This window comes from Psammomys obesus, unplaced genomic scaffold (genome assembly GCF_907164565.1).
Source record: "Psammomys obesus unplaced genomic scaffold, mPsaObe1.curated_primary_1811, whole genome shotgun sequence".
Classification (NCBI taxonomy): domain Eukaryota; kingdom Metazoa; phylum Chordata; class Mammalia; order Rodentia; family Muridae; genus Psammomys; species Psammomys obesus.
The window spans coordinates 6,842,410-6,859,184 of NW_026596134.1; the positions used below are offsets into that span (position 1 = coordinate 6,842,410).

At 45.9% G+C, this 16,775-nt stretch overlaps 1 protein-coding gene across 1 annotated transcript in view; it reads right to left on the bottom strand.

Moving 5' to 3' along the window:
• Ak7 (adenylate kinase 7) overlaps positions 1 to 16,775 on the bottom strand; it is a 63,516-nt gene that overhangs the window by 30,860 nt on the left and 15,881 nt on the right. Inside the window, exons 5-7 of the mRNA XM_055592958.1 lie at positions 12,465 to 12,575; positions 5,086 to 5,166; positions 3,457 to 3,545 (exon numbers count right to left, since the gene is read on the bottom strand). Of these exons, the coding sequence (XP_055448933.1) occupies positions 3,457 to 3,545; positions 5,086 to 5,166; positions 12,465 to 12,575 (281 nt within the window). The remainder of the gene's footprint in view (positions 1 to 3,456; positions 3,546 to 5,085; positions 5,167 to 12,464; positions 12,576 to 16,775) is intronic.

Genomic DNA, 16,775 nt, shown 5'->3' on the forward strand with positions numbered 1-16,775 from the left:
TTCTCCACCACTTTCCTTCTTTTCTATCAACCCTGTAACACCAGATAGGAGAGAAAAAGGGATAGAGGAGAAAGGGGGTGTTGATATCATTAGACTACTTCCTGCTGACTGGGGGCGTTAAGTTCCTTGGGGCAAGTTTGACTTCACTGTCAGGATATCTAATTTCTTCTTCTCATTTATTTGCATGGGACTGCTTGACAAATAAAAACTAACAGAATTGTATTTAACCACCAACTAGTTCCCCCTCCCCCCAAATCGGGGCTCTAGCATTTATATATCCTCTGAGAAATTCCCAGAATTCCAAACATCACACACTTGCAGAAACTATCTGCAGCTGGCAAAACCTTGCCCCTGCCAGAGCACGAGGTAAATCATAGACAATGAGAAGCAGCTCCATATCCCAGACCTGGGATTAGAAAGAAAACATTTCTGTGTTGCTTAAAGAAACCAAAGTTACAAAATCCTCACCACGAAACTCCAGGACCTGAGTTCCTCACGTGAGGAAGGCTTGTCTACCCAGTGTCTCACATGACTCTCACAACTGTGCTTGGGGTCAGTGATTTGCAATGTGAGACACAGATTCAAGATATGGTGGCTGTTTTTTTTTTTTTTTTTTTTTTTTAAGGCCAGGTTTTCTGTGTAGCCTTGGCTGTCCTGGACTCACTTTGTAGACCAGTGATTTGACTGCCTCTGCCTCCCTGAGTGCTGGGATTAAAGGCGTGCACCACCATACCAGGCTTGATGGCTGTCTTAAAGAAGTCATGCAGAGGTGACCTGAATCAGAGAGTGAAAGCGAATCCTCAAAACACCCCATCAGCTGCTGTGACTGTACCCATTTTACAGGGAGAACTTTAGCTGAGAGGCAAAGCAGGGGTTTAAGCAGATCTATAGATTTCTAGAAACAACATGGGTTTGAAATCTGCTATCAGGGTGTGTCAGCTCTAGCCTCATTTTAGCTTCCTTCTCAGTAAAGTGAAATTAAAATGTGTACATCTAAATGTTCATTTAGCTCACAGTAGAGTGCACATCTAGCTCATGCCTAGTCCTGGATCCTATCTCCGGTACTGGATACTAAAAAAAGAAGCAATAATAATAAATGTTCATTTCACATCCATTTTCTATTAATGTCTCAGAGGATTTTAGCTTTTAGCTTGCCTTTCTTTGCTAAATAATTCAGAGTCTTCAAATAAATCTACAGGAAGAAAAAAAGAATGTAACTGAAAAGGGCCCTAAGTCCTTCCATAATGTAAAATAGAGAAAGAAAGAAAGAAAGAAAGAAAGAAAGAAAGAAAGAAAGAAAGAAAGAAAGATCATCCTGTAACAGATCTGTTTATAAGTAAGATATTAAGGACTGGTGTGACTCAAGTACACAGGTCTCACCCACCTTCTTCCCTCCTCACCTCCATTTCCTCTCCTCCCCTGCTCCCTTCCATTTTCTCTCCTTTCCTCTTCCCCTTTCCTCCTTCCCTTCATTTCCTCTCCTCCATTTTCTCCCCTCCTCTGTGCAGTTGCTGAGATCTACAGCTTGCCTGTCTGCCCTGGGGTATTTTTTTTTTTTAAAGGCAAATGAAATAGTCCTTTAGCTTTACAAAGAAAAACATAGGTCCTGAAGTCAATTCCCAGCAACCACATGGTGGCTCACAACTATCTATAGTGAGATCTGGTGCCCTCTTCTGGCATGCTGGTGGAGTATTTGGTCCTAAGATTGTAAAAGACTGGGCTGGGTGTGGTACACAAAACATTAGGGAGTCTAAGGCGCAGACGTTTTATCCAGGGCTAGCCTGTGACCAACCCTAGATCAAAGGGTAAGCATCTTCAGTCTTTAAAACCTGGCAGCATAACTAGGTTTTTGTTTTTTTGTTTTTTTTCAGGGAGGGGGCTGGAATAAGAGGATATTGCATGCCAGGTGCGGTGGTGCACCCAGAACTCAAGGAGGCAGAGGCAGGTGGATTGCTGTGAGTTCAAGGCCAGCCCGGTCTACAAAGTGAGTCCAGGACAGTCAAGGTTACACAGAGAAACCCTGGAGAGAGAGGGAGAGAGAGGGAGAGAGAGGGGGAGAGAGAGAAGGAAGATATTGCTGTTTAGCCCAGGTTAGTCCTGAACTTGCTATGTAGCCCCGCCTGGTCTAGATCTCCTCCTCCTGGGATCACATGTGTACCACCAGATGGGCCAGTGTTGTGAAGTCTGGAATTTATACTATTTTGGATACTCTGCTCTCTAATAATAATAGAAATCACTTAGGTTCAGGGCTTGGAGGGACCCACAAAGTTGTGACCCTGAAGCTCAACCTATGTGACTCTCTCTGGGATCTGGAATGATTTCCACCCATGGGTGGGGAACATCTGGGACTCTGGAGCCAGCCCCTTGCAGCCCAGCCTGTAGGGCACAGGAAAGCCCTGGCTGTTGGACCACAGCTGGTTCTCCGACAACAGTGAACCGATACCCGCCCTGTCACTAGGGTCAGGATCTGTCAGGGCTGGGTGGAGAGGCTTGGAGAGTATGGAAAATTCAGGCCAAGGGTGAGACTCAAGACTCAGGAGAAGCCACATCTCTGTTGCGAGCCTGCCGACTTGTCCCCCAGGGCAGAGAGCACCGTGTGGGCTGGTTGAGGGTTAGAATGTTGCAAGTCAAGAGTTTCTGCAAGCCCTTTGGAGAAAAACAACCATTTGCTTTTGACCTCCATACCCTAACATCCTCGTGTCTATTAGGTAAACCTCCTGGAATGGAATGTGTTGTCAAGCTTGGCTGATCTCTAGCCTTCTCCAAACCTAAAACAAAAGCAAAGCTGTACCATAGCATCTGCTCTTTGTAGATTCTGCAATATTCCTGTCACCTGTCTGACAGTGTGCTGACTGAATGTATGACTTTATGATTGCTTTGTTATGAGGCTGTGGAAATCTGGGACTGCCTCCCCTGCCCAGCCCTTCCCTTAAGGGAACTGGACTGTGTTCACAGGCCATGGTGTTAGTATAAACTATTTTATTTCCTTATAGGATTTGTATAGGATTTGAATTCTGCACACTGGGGGGAGGTGGGGGTTGGCTTGGGGTGGGCTGAGCTACACAGGAAGACCCTGCTGCAAAGTGGGTGGAGGGGAAGCTTCAAGTTTGCAGCTAGCTCCCCAAATGGTTTCCAGAACTTTGCCAGTGGGCATGACACCCATCGACACCCTCTTATCTGAGACAAAGGGGAGAAGAAATGGGTTGCTCAGAAGGTGCACCCCATACCCGTTCTTTCCCAGAGCTGTCTCTTCAGCTGACAAGAGATGGAGCTACACTTGTGATCAGAAGGGTGGAGGCTTTGGGTGGATAATGTTTCATCAGATACAAAATGGCAGTGCTAAGTGCCTTCTCTGTGGCTGAAACGATAGGTGTGAGAGTGTTATGATAGTGACTCTGAAGATTAATTACATGTATTAATCATCCAGGACAGTTATGCTTCTCAAAGACCTCTTACCCTGCTAGATCAAAAACGTGAATGGCCGGAATGGTATTGGATCCATCCCCAAAAACAGGTAATGCAGGAATCTCGCCCAGCCAAGCCATCTGAAGGAGAGATGAACAGAGAGGGTTTGCCCTGGCTTGTGTTTCTCTCTTGAAGCCCACATCCCAGTCAGTCGGAGGGCTCCAGAAGTGCCAGTATGCTTAGCCTCTTGGATCCCCTTCTTTCAGACCTTCGTTTTTACCAGTCCCATAAAAACATAGTTGCCAACTACTAGATCTTACTGAATGATCTGCAATATATATCATTCAGTAAGATCTAGTAGTTGGCTGTTCCTGCCTCAGGGGTGGGGTGGGGGTGGGGGTGGGGGGTTGGTCAAAGAGCCCACCAATTAGTTCATGTCAGAAGTAGTCCCTGTTCCCCTTACTAGGAAACACACTTGGATACTGATGAAGACCTCATTCTTTTTTTTTTTTTTTTTTTAAGATTTATTTATTTATTGTCTATACAATGTTCTGTCTGCATGAACACCTGTGTGCCAGAAGAGGGCACTATAGCTGGTTGCGAGCCACCATGTGGTTGCTGGGAATTGGACTCCGGACCTCTGGAAGAGCAGCCAGTGCTCTTAACCTCTGAGCCAACTCTCCAGCCCCCAGAAGACCTCATTCTTGATCCTCTTCCTTTTCCCATGTTAACTCTCCAGGTGAGGGAGTTGCCTCCCCACCAACAGCGGCTTTCCTTATGCTGAGGGTCTCCATGAGCGTATCAGACTTTTTTTCCTAACTTTTCACCTGTTATTAAATTTGTGAAAATACAGCCAGATGTGCTTATGAACTTTCTCCTTACATTTTACATTTTTGATTGTGTGTGTGTAAAACCATGTGTGCCAAAGTATGCACGTGGAAGTCGGAGACAGTGTGTGGGAACTGGTTCTCCCCTTCCACCACCTACTGTGGGCTGAACCCAACCTTTTCCTTCCTGCCCTCCCCCCCTTCTCTCCCCTCCCCTCTCCTTTCTCTCTCTTTCCTGAGACAGGGTTTTACATTATCCCCCTGCCCTCAGCCTGCTGAGTCCTCTCATGGGTAGCTACATGGTGCCACTCCTGCCGTGTAAAACACTTAAAAATACACACAGTGGGCTGACTGACCACTCGCCACACAGTGACCCCACAGGGATGGCCTCTGACCCCTTTACTGTAGCCGAGGTAGGTGCAGGCCCCAACACACATTATACACACATACATCATAAATGAAATAAACAACAAGGAATTCACATAGTCTTAGGTCCTGAGTGAGGATGAAGGCAGGGATATGAGATGGGGAACCCGTTACTTTGTAAGCTAACTTGAAAGTGAAATTAAATTAAGAATTAAGAAAAAAAAAAAAAGCAAAACAAACAAACAAACAAAAAAACCCCAACATGTTCACTTTGAAAAGACCAGATCTGGGCTGGAGAGATGGCTCAGAGGTTAAGAGCACTGGCTGCTCTCCAGAAGGTCCTAAGTTCAATTCCCAGCACCCACATGTGGTGGCTCCCAACCATTTATACAAGGATCTGATGCCCTCTTCTGGTGTGCAGGCATATATGCAGGCAGAAATTATATACATAATAAATAAATAAATCTCTAAAAAAATAAAAACAGACCTTAAAAAAGGTGTGCAAGATGCCTCCTTCCATTCCATACTGAAGTCCAGAAGCGATGACATAAGTTGCAAACTTTTTGGGCTAAAGTGGATAAAATAAAAAAGAAAGACATTTGATAAAGTATTAGTCATCTTGAAGTAGACTTAGGAATTAAAAAGGGCACTGTTGCGGGCGCTGTTCGTCTTCTGGGCTCCTCAGGTACTGCTTTGACAGAGAAAGGGTTCCTTAGGAAGCAATTCAGACACGCTTCCAGCCACCATTGAAACACAGTGGGGATGGATAATAAATTAAGTCAGAGCTGTTATTTGTGGAACGTTTGTTTGTGAACTCTATGCTAGCACTGAGGGGTTGGGGAGCTGTGAAAACAGGTCCTTCTAGAAGGATCTTCAGTTATCTAAGTGGTCATGTGACTGTGAAGCTCAGGACCAGGTAGAGTTTTTGCTTGGTTTTGAAATAGGGTCTCATGTAGCCCAGGCTGGCCTCGCACGCATTATGTCGTTGCGGACCTCAACTCCGTGAGTGCTGGGATTACAGCTGTGTACATTGCCCCCAGCTTGTGTGGTGCTGAGGAGCAAACCAAAGGCTTCATGCACCTTGGGCAAGTACTCTACCAGCTGAGCCATGGCCCCAGACCCTGTACCAGGTATCAAAACAAGGACTTTGATTGACATGGACGCTTCACTTTGCCCAGAGGAGAAGTCATGGTGGCCTTGATGATGCTTAATGTGACCAAGCTGGGCTTAGTGGCACGTGCCCGAAGAAGCTGCTCTGGAGGCCAAGGTCAAGGATTACTTGGGCCAAGGATTACTTGGTATGAAGTGGACATGCCAGTCTGGGTGTATCAGCAAAGCAATGAAAATCAACACAAAACAAAAATTTCAAAGCGCAGAGAGCCTTGTGCAATGAATGGTTGGTGTGACTCTTTTCTGGATTGCTGACTTGAAGTCCAAGTACAAAAGGTGCAGGGACTTCTGGAAGGTTTCTTTCAGTTTCCTAACATTTCTTTCCAGAGGTGGGGATGGACCTCAGGTCCTCAAGCATTCTGGGAAAGTGCTCAGTCATCAGAACTGGTCCCCTGACCCTACTGAAGCTTTCATTCACAGACTGCCAGTGTGCCCAACCTAGAGCAGGATTGCCTAAGTCTTTGTTTAATCATTCTGGGAATTTATTCTCATTTGATAGAGATTCGTGTGTGTGTGTGCGTGTGTGTGTGTGTGTGTGTGTGTGTGTGTGTGTATGTGCTCTCGAGTACTAGTATATGAATTCTCAAGGAGGGAAGGAGAGAGAAGAGATGGAAAGGGGAGAGAGAAAGAGAGGGAGGGAGTGAAAAAGAGGGAGGAAGGGAGAGAGAGCTCTCTTCCAGTAATCCATCATCCAACTGAACCAGTGAGGTTGGTGAGGTGGAACACTGTTTTATTGTTGTTGTTGTGCTGGATTGGAACTCAGGCCCCTATGTGTGTGTAATGCAAATGCTCCACCACTGGGCACCCATATATCTTAGCACACAAGTGGAAAGCAGAGATCAGCTCAAGTTGGTTCTCACCTTCCACCTGGTTTTGAGGCACAGTCTCTCCTGTTCCTGCCTTGGTTCTTACTTCAGGCTAGCTGTCTCATACTCCAGGCTAGCTGTCTCATACTCCAGGCTAGCTGTCTCTTATTCCAGGCTAGCTGACCTAAAAGTTCCAGGCAATTCTCCTGTCTTTCTTCCCATCTCACAGCAGGAGTGCTGGAGTTACAGATATGTACCATCACATCCTGTTTTTTTATGTGAGTCGCAGGACTCAAACCCAGATTTTCAAGGTTCCACAGAAGCACTCTTTCCTGCTGAGCCATCTTGCCGGCCCAGCAAGTGGGACTTCTGGGGAGGACTGAGGTCACTGTGCTGTAGGATAGTTCTAGAATGTCTTCCTAAGGCTTGGTACCAGGGTGGAAGTAAGGGCAGATAATAGAGACTTTATAAAGCACAGAGTAGCAGGTATGAGGCCATGGAAGGTTTTCCCTTAAAAGGGTATTGCAGGCCTGTCTCTCCCCCTTTCTCTTTCACACTCAGCCACGAAGTGAACAAGTCCTTGTGCTATATGCTCTTGCCAAGATGTCCTATTGCACTGTGCTGCCACAGTCTCAAAACAACAGGGCTGGTCAGTCTGGACTGAAACCTCTGAACAGCAAGAGACACAATGAACTTCTCCTGTTTATAAGTTTATAATCCTGGCTGTTTTGTTGCAGTAATGGAATGGTGGCTGACACAAGCTGTAACTGAGCCACATTGCTCTGTACGTGGACCAGTGAGTGAATAAACAAGACTCAGTCCTCGAGCTTCTCACAACCATAACTAGCAATGTGACTCCAGCAGACTTCCTAAAGGTCATCCTGCAGACCTGCCCAGCCTTTGCTGGACCAGTTCACAGCGGCTTTCCAGACAGAAACTAGTGAGATTAAAGAGGAGGCTTGAGCCGGGTTTGATAATTGTTTCTATTTCAAAAAGTTAAATTGTGTGCAAAATTTAGCTTAAACAGGAAGGGATAAGTTGTAGAGGAATTTTAATTCAGAGCATGGCTGCTCTGACAAGAGATCACATGCAAAGACCTTCTAGGCCTGTGTGATCCAGCTGGAATACAAACATGCCTTTAATCCAGAGGACAGAGGCAAGCAGATCTGAGTTCAAGGTCAGCCTGGTATAGAGCAAGTTTCAGGCAAAGAAAAGCTTAGGTCTAGGCGTGGTGGTACACACCTTTAATCCCAAACAGTCAAAGTAAAGTTAGTTTGTAGAAGAAAGCACCCTTGTTTGAAAGTGGCAGAAAAAGTGACAAATCAGAAAAAGATCTGACAGAATATAATATGTCCAAATCTCATGAGAAAAAAGAAGAAAGGGAAGCTACTTAGGGAGCAACACAGAGAATAAGAAGAGAGGGGAAACAGGTTTACTGGGAGAATTTTACAGAGAGAAGTTGAAGGCAGAATGAGCCACAGAATGAAAAGGATCCAGAAGATTAGAACAGTTTACTGGAATTAGTTTGAGGCCAAGAAGAACAATTCAGGGGCTGAGAGAGAAGCCAGATTAAATAAGTCAGCTGGGAGAGGAGTTTGAGCCAGAACAGCTGAGTTGAACCAGCCAACCCAGAGCTCAGTAAGAACAAGAAAGGGTGAGCTTATTAAGCAGTAGGTCTTAGAGGCTGAAAACATTCTAGGCCTAGGTTAGATTATAAGGAGGCTAAAAGCTTTCAGGAACAGGCCTAGGTTAGTAGAAGGAGGCAGTAAGCCTCTGAGATAACAACTGAAACAGGCAAATAAAAGTTTCTTTTATATGTGGCTGAGGCATGTGAGCAGAGCGGGAGATAAGCAGCAAAGGGCATGAAACAGGACAAACATCTCAAGCACGGGTGTGTGTGTGTGTGTGTGTGTGTGTGTGTGAGAGATAGAGTTGAGAAATGCTTTGCTCATTTACTCTGCCCTGGACTCAACGAAGAAATGGTTCCAGTTATATTTGAAACTATTCATGATTGGGGAGGTAGTTCAATAATTAAGCTTTTGTCAGGCAAGCAAGAGGATCAGAGTCGGGATTCCCAAAATCACATTGGTGCTAGATGGGCATGGTGGCCCTACCTTAATTATAACTTCCTTCAAATGAAGGTAGAGCACCTGACTAGTGAGACTAACCATATCGGTGAGCTCTGAAAGTTACTGAGATATGTCTTCATCTACAATTAGCTGGGCAGTGGTAGCACTTGAAAGGCAAGAGGCAGGCAGAGTTCAAGGCCAGCTAGGTCTACAGAGTGAGTTCCAGGACAGCCAAGGCTACACAGAGAAACCTTGCCTCATAAGGAGAAACAAACAAACAAACAAACAAACAAACAAACAAACGAGTAGGCTGGGTAAAGAACAGTAATAAAGTGCTTTCTTGGTACAGAGGCTCTGGGTGTGGGGCTGAGCACCAGGGAGGAGAAAGGGAGAGAGGAAAGAGGACAGAGGGGAAGACAGAAGAGGGAGGGAGGGGGGAAGGAGGCAAAGAGAGCGGGAAGAAGGTGCAGTACTTTGAATGAAAGTGATCCTGATAGGCTCGTAGGCGTAGGCGTGGCACTCTTTGAAAGGACTAGGAGCTGTGGCCTTACTGGGGAAAGTGTGTCCCTGGGGGTCACAAGCCCACACAAGGCCCAGTGTCTCTCTCCTTCCTGGTCCCTGTGGATCTGGACAAAGAGCTCCCAGCTCCTTCTCCAGCACCATGGCAGCCTGCATGCTGCCATGCTTCCCATCATGCTGACAACAGACTAAAGTCTCTGAACTGTAACTCAGACCCAGATAAATATTTTTTTTTTATGTGAGTTGCTGTGGTTATGGTGTCTCATATAGCAAAAGAACATTGACTAAGACAGAAATTTATAGGCAAAAGAATACATTTTTTTTTGAGTTGGGCCTTGTAATGTAAGAGTTTAAAAGGTTAAGCAAATCTGAAACAACTGGTCTACATAGCAAAACTCTGTCTTAAAAACAAACAAACAGACTGTGCCCATGCACAGTGGCAAACACCTTTAATTTTAGCAATCACAGGCAGGCAGAGCCCTCAGTTCAAGGCTAGCCTGGATTACATATTGAGTTCCAGGACAGCTGGCCTACCTAGTGAGAGATGGCTCCAAACAGAAAAACAAAAAGTAGATTTTATGGGACTGAGGAGATGGCTTAGTTATAAGAGCACTTATTGCTCTTGCAAAGGACCTGGTTTCCCGGCACCTACATGGCAGCTCTCAACCACCTTTAATTGCAGTTCCAGGAGATCTGCCCCTCTTCTGGAAGATGCAGACACACACAGACACATAGCACATATACAGACATAGAGGCAAAACTCACACACATAGAGTAAAAATATTTGAAAAGATCTCACAATAAAATTGTATCATTTAGAGTTAAGGAAGTGTTAGTATATTTGTATGATAAAGGTGCTGCTTTACAAATAACAACCTATTTAAGCAAAGGTGTGAAAAGACGCTATGGTCCTTCTTTAGAACAGTCTCATTTAGTGAGTGAGTCATGTGCGTGATCAGCAGGGTGTAAGTGTTAACAAATTAGCAGAATAAGGAGCCGGAAGACATTTACTAAGCTGATGCACTCCTTTTATGTTGCCTCTGGGGCTATGTCTCGTTGAGCAGACACGTGTAAGGGCTTGAAGGCCCCAGCATCCCTCTTGCTCCCAAAGTTGAACTTGAATTTCTAATTCTCTTCTACTCTGTTTGTCTGGTATTTTGTTGTTGTTGCTTTGAGGCTTCGTCTCCCACTATGTATTCCTGGCTGGCCTGGAACTTGCTATGTAGATCAGGCTGGGATCAGCACCTCAGACTTACAGAGATGCTCCTGCCTCAGCACTCCCCAGGGCTGGATTAAAGGCAAGGCTTGGGCTTGCTTCTTTCCGACTCAGGGGTTTCACTATGTAGCTCAGACTAGCCCTGAATGCACCATCCTCCTGCCTCAGCCTTCTGAGTGCTAGAATTGTAGGTGTGAGCCACCATCCCTGCTAGCTGTTGGGTTTTTTTTTTTTTTTTTTTTTTTTGTAACTCTTTCATGCTCACGGTGCTTGTACTGTATTCATGTCCACAGGTTCTTCAGGGACAGAATTGGTCTGGAATCCCTGTTGTTATATCTTATGACACCACAAGGTGGCGCCTCAGAGCTGTCGGCCACTTTTTTTTTTTTTTTTAATGCGATGGTGCCATGGTTTTGGGAGTCTGTGTAAATTGAATGGGATGATGGCAGCAGCGGCCTCACAGAATTCTAAAGAGGACAGCTGAGGGTCTGGAGGTTAGCGTGGAACACCACAGGCGAACTGCTCAGCACCTTGCGGGGCAGGGGCAGGCAGGTCAGCAAGCCCTGAATTGCTTTTCAGTCACTATTTACTCATTAAGGACACTTGCGTCTTCTATTTTAGCAAAAGATGAAGTTATCATACATGCCAAAGAACATGTTTTGCTGCAACAGTAGTTTGCTTTATTTATTTATGTATTTTTATGGTGGTGGTGCTGGAGACTTGTTCGTGCCAGGCGAGCGCTCTGCCGTTGAATTCTATCCCAGACCTACATGCTGCCCCCCCCCTTTTTAGAAGATTTGTTTTTAATTATGGGGGGGGGGTGCATATGAGTCCAGGTGTCTTAAGATGCCAGAGGCATCAGACCCCTGGATCTTGGGCTTCCATGTGGGTGCCACGAACTAAACTTGGGTCCCTGCTCTTAACCACTGAGCCATCATCTCTTCAGCACACCCCATCAGCCCCTGCTCTGGACAGTCTTGCTAAGTTGCCAAACTGGTCTTGAACTCCTTGTAGCACAGACAGCCTTTGAACTTGTGTTCTTCCTGCCTTGGTCTCCCCAGAAAACTGAGTACAGGTGAGCACCTGCAGGTACCAGCTTCATTGTTGTTGTTTTGTTCAGAAAGTATGTTGTGATGTAGCCCAGGCTGGCCCTGAACATTGGAGTAGCAGACATGGGCCACTGGATCCAGCTTAGATATGTCTTAACAATCAGCTGTGTCAAGATAATCTTATTGAATGATGGAGTTAGAGTCAGGAAAAAAGATGTTACCTCCTCCCCAGTTTCTGGTGTCTGATATGTTTTGGATTGAATGGATTTCCTACTCCTTTTTCTGTGGTGCCACAGCTACGAAATGAAGACAGCCACGTGCACAGGGCACGGGACTGCCCAAGAAGCAGCCAGACATGCTCAGGCATGCCCACAGCAATGCCTGGCCACACCTGGCTGTGTGATCCTGAACAGATTAACTCCTGTAGACCTCTATTTATTGTTGGTTTGCCTGGTTTCAAGACAAGTTTTCTTGGTATAGTCCTAGCTGTCCAGGAATTCACTCTGTAGATCAGACTGGTCTCTAATTTATGAGATCCTCCTGCCTCTGCCTCCCAAATGCTGGGATTAAAGGTGTGCACCACCATCACCTGGTTTGTCTTTTATTTTGTAAAAAGGGCATTGCACTTTTCAGAGCTATTTGAAGAAAAACATTGAGAGGGATTCTAAGAACCAAGAACATGAGGTTTCTTCCTTCATATTCCAACTGAGTTATTTGCCTAGACCCCTTGATGGGAGAGAACCTGAGTTTAGCTAGGGGCCCAACATAGAGCCTTCAGGTGGGCGGGCTGGATTATAATCTGGGCCAGGGCATCTCTAAGGATAGAATTTGCTTAAACTAAAGCTGACACCTGTGGAGATGTCTGAGGAACTAAACCATGGTGTTTACAACATTGTGGTGATGTGTCCTGGACATGCAAAAACAGCCTGGTAAAGGGATCAGGGCTGAGTATGCAGAGGACAAAGTTGCCCAGGTATACCCCCTCACAAAGAACCATCCCCACCCCCACCCCCGATGATCTTTGTGTCCAGACTTACATTTTTTCCCAACTTGAGAACTATTTTTTCAGCATTGATGTGATCCAGAAAGTTGGGGTGAGGCTTTCTTCTTCGATAATCCTCTTCTGTAAAGGGAACCTCCGTGTCCTCCTAAGGGAGACACAAGGTACAAATCTAGTTCCCCAGAGCTAAGGGAAGCTGCACTGCCCAAGGAGCTGTTCCTTCCAGGCTTAAGGGAAGATCAACTGGGTCCCAAGAATGAAACCCACATTTCCAAAGAGTTAGCACAGAGCAACTCCGACAATCTTCATAAGGAAGTGATAAATATTTCCAGTGATGGACATACCAAGGACTCTGTAAAACTCATCAAAATGTACTCCATGGACAAACACAACTATTATGTGCCGACTGAAACAAAAAAGTGCTCCTTAAAAAACCAAAATGCTAGGCCTGGAAGACTGTGTGGAATGGGACTCGCTTACCAGATCTGGGTTGTGCTTTGGGATAAGCAGGAAATTCATTTTGTTGTGACCTCAAAACAAATGAAAACAGACCTGCAGGGGTCCTTGACTGTTCAGGTTCTGCTGCAGACACCAAAGGGAATTATAGACAGCAGTAGGCCCTGGGTAACAGATCTGGCTCTGTGACCCAGCTTTGGAACATTACTCAGAAATCAGTCTTTCTCCTGGCTACAGCTGCATGGTGAATATCAGAAAGACTGCTAGCTGTAAACCACAAGGCCAAACTGAAGTTCTGTGTTCACTAACAAAACGGAGGCCTTTTGTTTGTTCTGTGTTTTGACGTAGGATCTCAGGTTGCCCAGGCTGGTCTTGCATTTGAGAAGGGAGTTGACCCTGAACTTCTGATTCTTCTTCCTCTGTAAGAACTAAAGTTAACCTGTAAGCCTGACTTGCCCAAGAACAGATAAACCTGTAAACTCCACTTGTCCAATGACAGATAACTTCCTGGAACAGCTAGGGGCTTTAAAATAATAGCCACTGATTTTTAATCCTTTGGTCTCTCGTTGTTCTGCTGTTCATGTAAAACAACAAGTTACCTGTTTCCACTTCGGTAAACAAGGCTGGTTGCCCCAGCTGCACAGGATAGATGCCTGGATGCATGCTTGCCCAACTGGATGATGGTTAAGTGCCACAGCCTCATGGGTTCAACCTTCATGAGCACCTGACTAAAATAATTCAGCATCATTCTCTGGGAGTGCCGGGTATGGACCTGGCCAGTGTCCATCTTCCTCCACGGAATTTAATCAAGCTTGCTTTAATTGGACAGCCGTAGATTTGGCCTCTCTTCTTGCAGTTTTCAGGTTTAGCACCTCTACCTCCTCAGTCCTGGGATGACAGGCATGGACCACCACATGCAGCTTATATTAACGACTGTACGTTGTTAGTGTCAAGGAAGTCTGCTTTTGGGTTGCCTAATAGCCTATGATATCATCGTGCGTTGCCTGCCAGGTGTGCGGCAGATGAAGTTCAGCTGTGCACGCGATATAAAAAGGACCAACCTGCCACTTTGTCTCTCTCTTCTTCCTCTCTTGCTCCTCTCCTGCTCTCTCCCCTTTTCTCTGTAGGGATGCCTCCCCTCCTCCCATTTCTGTCCTTCTGTCTGTCTCTGTCTCTCTGTCCCTGACCTCATGGCCTCACTCAGGCCCTAACTCTCTTCTGCTTCCCTTCCCCTGAATGAACTCTTTCATATAATATTTGCTGTGGCATCATTTTAAACATAATAAGATTTAAAATAATTAGATTTTAAAATAATTAGATTTAAAATAATAAGATTTAAAAATAATAAGTAAGACTACATGCTTTGAATTTATTTACAAATCTGGTTCCTGGACACCTTAGACCTCTTCCTTCTGTGTTTGCAGGAACCATGTTGTACAAAATGCTAAACTGTGCCGAGACTGTCAACTGAGAAGGGTACAAATTCCAGACAAGAAATGGATTATTACCAGAGACATATGCATCTTTACTCTCAGCACTCAGGAGGCAGAGGCAGGCAAATCCAGGAAAGCCAGGGCTACACAGAGAAACCTATCTAGTAAAAGAAAAAATAAACAAACAGATAAAAATAACAATGTGAGAATTGTGTGGCATGTAGATATGAATGGCAAAGCATATTTTCCCTTTGTGTGTGTGCGTGTGTGTGTGTGTGTGCGTGTGTGTGCGTGTGTGTGTGTGTGTGTGTGTGTGCGTGTGTGTGCGTGTGTGTGTGTGCGTGTGTGTGTGTGCGTGTGTGTGTGTGCGTGTGCGTGTGTGTGTGTGCGTGTGTGTGTGTGCGTGTGTGTGCGTGTGTGTGTGTGTGTGTGTGCGCGCACACACATGAATGTGCGTTGGCAGGAGTATGGGGTGAACATGTGTGTGTGTCTTCTGCTGTCCAGGCCAACACTTTGACAGCTGAGCCATCTTCCTAACCCACGAATGTCAGTTTTTATGCCAGTATATCATTTCTGCAAATTTGCTCAGTTAAGTAGCTAGATTCTCACAGCTGCCAGCATCGTGGAGGATATGCTCTTGACTTTAAAACAGATTCTGTGGGAAAACTATAGAATGCAGTCAAGGAAATAAAATCATGCCACAGTCTATTCAGCTGGCCCAGCATTTGCAGTGAATTATAAAATGGAAGAAAAGGGCCAGGTGTGGAAATCCCAGCACCAAAGAGGTGGAGGCAGCAGGATCAGGAATTCAACGTCTTCCTTGGCTGCAGAGTGAATTCGAGCATTCTGGGCTACACGAGATCCTGCTCCAAATGACTGGAGCCAAGCTGAGAGGCGGAAGAAGATGAGGAAGGCAGCAGCCAGGCGGCCAGGGCTGTGCACCATGCCCAGACCCGATCCTGACAGGTTATTGGAAGGGTTGGAGCTGTGTGTGTTTGTGTATATACATCCACAGTGTGTGTAACTTCACATGTGAATGTGGACTTACAGGAGCCATAGCTTGCACGTGCAGGTTAAAAGACAACCCGGGGCATCAGTCCTCACCTTCTACTGGTTTAAGAGAGGCTCTCTGTGTGTGTGTATATATTTGTAATTGAGCATCCAAGCTAGCTAGCCTTCAAGCTACCAGGGACTTCCTTGTCTATTTGGGATCTCTGAGGTGACTGACATTTGCACTGTGTGGTTGTCTTTAATGAGGCTCTGGTGGTTCAAACTGAGGAACCTCTGCCAGCACCTTTGCCCCCTGAGCCACGCCCCAGCCAGAATTGATGCTTTTTAAACAGGCCTGTAGCATGATCTGAATTATGTTTAGCAAGGTTGTCACAGACCATGGATAGGAAGGAAGAGACGATGTAAAGAATGGAATCCACCACTAGGCGGGGACAGATGGCCTGCCCCACCTGTGTCTTAGTGACGGTTTCTAGAGCTTCGACCAAATACCATGACCAAAAAGAGAAAGCTGGGGAGAGAAGGTTTATTTGGCTTCCCCTTTCATATTGCTGTTCATCAGTGAAGGAAGTCAGGACAGGAGCTTAAACAGGGTAAGAACCCGGAGTCATTTGCTGATGCAGAGGCCAGGAAGGGATGCTCTTTACAGGCTGTGCAGCCTATTTTATAGAAACCAGGACTGTTGGCCCACCCTCAATGGGCTGGGCCCTCTCCCATCAATCCCTAATTAGGAAAATGCCTTACAGCTGGAGCTTAGGAAGCATCTTCTTAATTGAGGTTTCCACCTTTTAGGTAAATTTAGTTTGTGTGTCGTGTTGACATAAGACTAGCCAGCATACCTCCTTAAGGGTTAATCCAATGAGGCAGGCCAAGGGCCTGGTTAGGGGACACCCCTAGGAAGGGGGGTTCACCTTAAGATCATGTGCTTTTCCTTTCCAGAGTTCCCACCTTCTAGTGCAGTACCCGGAGTCCAGGCCACCCTGAGGTTTGGCTGGGTCTATTTCTTTTTCTTCTCTTCTTTCAGATGCTGGCCAGAACCTAAGGATGCTTTCTAAGTTCCCCAGTCAACACTTAGGCTTCCATACTGAGTTTTTAAAGTCCCCCTTCCCCCCCCTCACTGGATGCCTGCCGCCAGGTGGCTGGCCTCCATGCAGCCTTATATCAAGCTGCCTGGCTTTGATCCTTTTCTTTACTACTCTCCTCCTCCCTCCCTGGCCCTTGTGAGGCTTATAGTCTACATGCCCTAGCGTTTTCCATTTAAACTCAAACACTGTCCTCCTGCTTCTGTTAGTGTCTGCTCAGAAATTCTTTCATTAATGAGGCCCAACAGGGAACCCCATTTCCCAGGTGTCATAAGACGGCTCTGCTGGGACTCCCCAAGGTTTCCATCAACACTTCTTTCCTCCCCTTTAATGCTTTGACTGGCAAAGAAAATAAACCGATTCCTGCAC